The sequence below is a fragment of the Morone saxatilis genome, unplaced genomic scaffold (genome assembly GCF_004916995.1).
Source record: "Morone saxatilis isolate NCDOM2014 unplaced genomic scaffold, NCSU_SB_2.0 Contig5, whole genome shotgun sequence".
NCBI classification, from domain to species: domain Eukaryota; kingdom Metazoa; phylum Chordata; class Actinopteri; family Moronidae; genus Morone; species Morone saxatilis.
In genome coordinates, this window is record NW_023340095.1 from 18,088,767 (window position 1) to 18,091,077 (window position 2,311).

The following is a 2,311-nucleotide window of genomic DNA, read 5'->3' on the forward strand; positions in this document are numbered from 1 at the left end:
CTTCTGAGCTGTCAGAAAGCAGACACATTGTGTCTGTTGATGCATTGGTGGACTTATGGCTCTGAGATAACACTCAACAGTCACGCTTCATGGTGCTAAGTGGATGTTCTGGAGTTACGTAAGAGCCTCTCAGTGGACACTATCCAGATGAACAGGACAAAAACAAAGCTGCTCTCCTCACTCTGACTCACAAATGCTGAACCACTGCATGGCATTCAGGAGGAGTTCAGATTACCTTCCTGAAGTTACCCCTCATGCTCAAAAACAAACCAGAATACAGTGTAATTCCATCAGATATCAAGCCCATGGTTTCATCGTCAGATCTACCTACTGAGAGGAGAAATACCACTACATAATTCACGTGAAAAACTCCTGTGAAATTTAGAATTATGACAAACTGTGTCCACGTGTTTACACTCATACCCCCACTGCTACCCCACCCCCAATGTCTGACCACCTGAGGTTGACTGTAAGCTCTCAAAACCTACCAAATATTCTTATTTAGGTACGATATGGTGTAAAGTAATCCCAAATCATTTAAAACATATTGAGTTAGCCGTGGTTGTAGTAGTGGGTTCACGGTAAATTTGAAACTGGGCTACCTGGAACAAGAAACAAGGCCACAAGTTCCCAAGTGTGCTGTTGTCCCGTACACAGACAACTTAAACCCAGACTCCATTTAAAAATCTGGTCATTTAAAGGTAGCTCGCTTATCGGGAAACACAATTGAGTAAAAGACCGTAACTTTTAACTTTAAACAAACCAGTTGAAGCCGCATGTTAATTCAGCAACCAACTCATCCACCAAGCAGCAGCTATTCTTTTATAATCTCTGTTTTTTTAAGAACCGGTTTGCCTGGTTTTACTGAACCGTCCACACACACACCATGACGGGCGGCGGCAAGCTGCGTAAACCAAGCGGAACTCCACGTACACACGGCCATGTAAGGTAGGTTTAAGTTTCGCGGACAATAACAATGCACCGTGCCTTAAAGGCTTATCTTATAAACACCCAAAACTCCCGTGTTCACACTTTAAACCAGCATGGCCGCATGTCGCCGCGGTCCCACTCGGCCCCTCCAGTTGTCACCGCAGCTGTGTTGGCACCAACCTTTCTGCGCTCGACAGCCTTCCGTGGTGAGAATGATGAGAATCGACAGGACGAGAACCCCGGCCCCTGTCGGTCCCCTGCCCACCATTACCGCTCTGCCCATAGCAGCCTGCAGTCTGAATGCATAATGCTCGCTTCTGGACCGGCTCCGGCACCGCTTCAACCTGTACCGAGGGAGGGAGGGAGGTCGGGGAGGCAAACACTAAACTCCTCGAGAGCGTGTCCGCGTGTGGTTTCCTCGCGAGGATATCTTTTCGCTTGTCGTTTTTAACAATCCAGTGGTTAGCGACACTCTCACTATGGAGGTAACTGCTCCACACACACACACACATACACACATACATACACACATACACACACACATCCAAGCTGTGGAGCTACTTCCTCCAATGAAGCTCCTCCTCCTGTATCTGGAACTGGGATACCCGAGTCCCCCAAGTGGTCTGAATGATCCCAGACTTACCAACAACACCCCCCTCAAAGTCCCTCTTCATAAATACCTGTTGCAATCGTATAAAAAAACATTCAAAACTGCGCCTTGTTGACTGAAAACATGAAACATTTAGACAACAGATGGATCCCATAATGAAGGTTTTGTCCCCATCTGAGAATATTTTTGTTATCAGGTCTCAATATTACATAGATAGTAGTATTGCTGGGGGGGAGGGGGATCTGAGATTTCATATAGCTACAAATTAAATGTTTTCCCCAAAATTAAATTATAATAAGTAATATTTTTATAATAAGTTGTAATATTACAGAACGAAAATAAATGTTAGATAATGAATGTATAGAAGGCTATTGCACGAGAAAGGTCCCCTCATGTTTGAGTCTATTTCTTTGCTCATTTAATTTCACTATTCTGAAGTATCTATAATAATTAGGTTCTTACTGATGAAACAATAACTTCAGGGCATCCACATGGCTTATTCAGCTAGTAAGAGTTTCCTGTAATTCAGACTTTTTCATAATATTTCACATTTTTCTCTCAAAATGTTCTTGACTTTATTCTCAAAAGGAAAATCTCATTCTTTATTCCTGATCTACTCGATGTAAACTAAAATCCTTCTTAGGCATTTTCACATTAAGAAAGAAAATAAATGAAATCAATTACTCACAATGGAGAAGACTTGCATACAGTTTCCTGCTTAAGTTTTGGAAGTTAGAGGTTCTCATTGTGAGGACAGACCTTTTTTAAGAC

At 42.8% G+C, this 2,311-nt stretch overlaps 1 protein-coding gene across 1 annotated transcript in view; it reads right to left on the reverse strand.

The window, feature by feature from the left end:
* dcbld2 (discoidin, CUB and LCCL domain containing 2) overlaps positions 1-1,513 on the reverse strand; it is a 16,312-nt gene extending 14,799 nt beyond the window's left edge. Inside the window, 1 exon segment of the mRNA XM_035676133.1 lies at positions 1,111-1,513. Within this exon segment, the coding sequence (XP_035532026.1) occupies positions 1,111-1,213 (103 nt within the window). The 5' untranslated portion in view covers positions 1,214-1,513.
* Between the last annotated feature and the right edge of the window lie 798 nt (positions 1,514-2,311).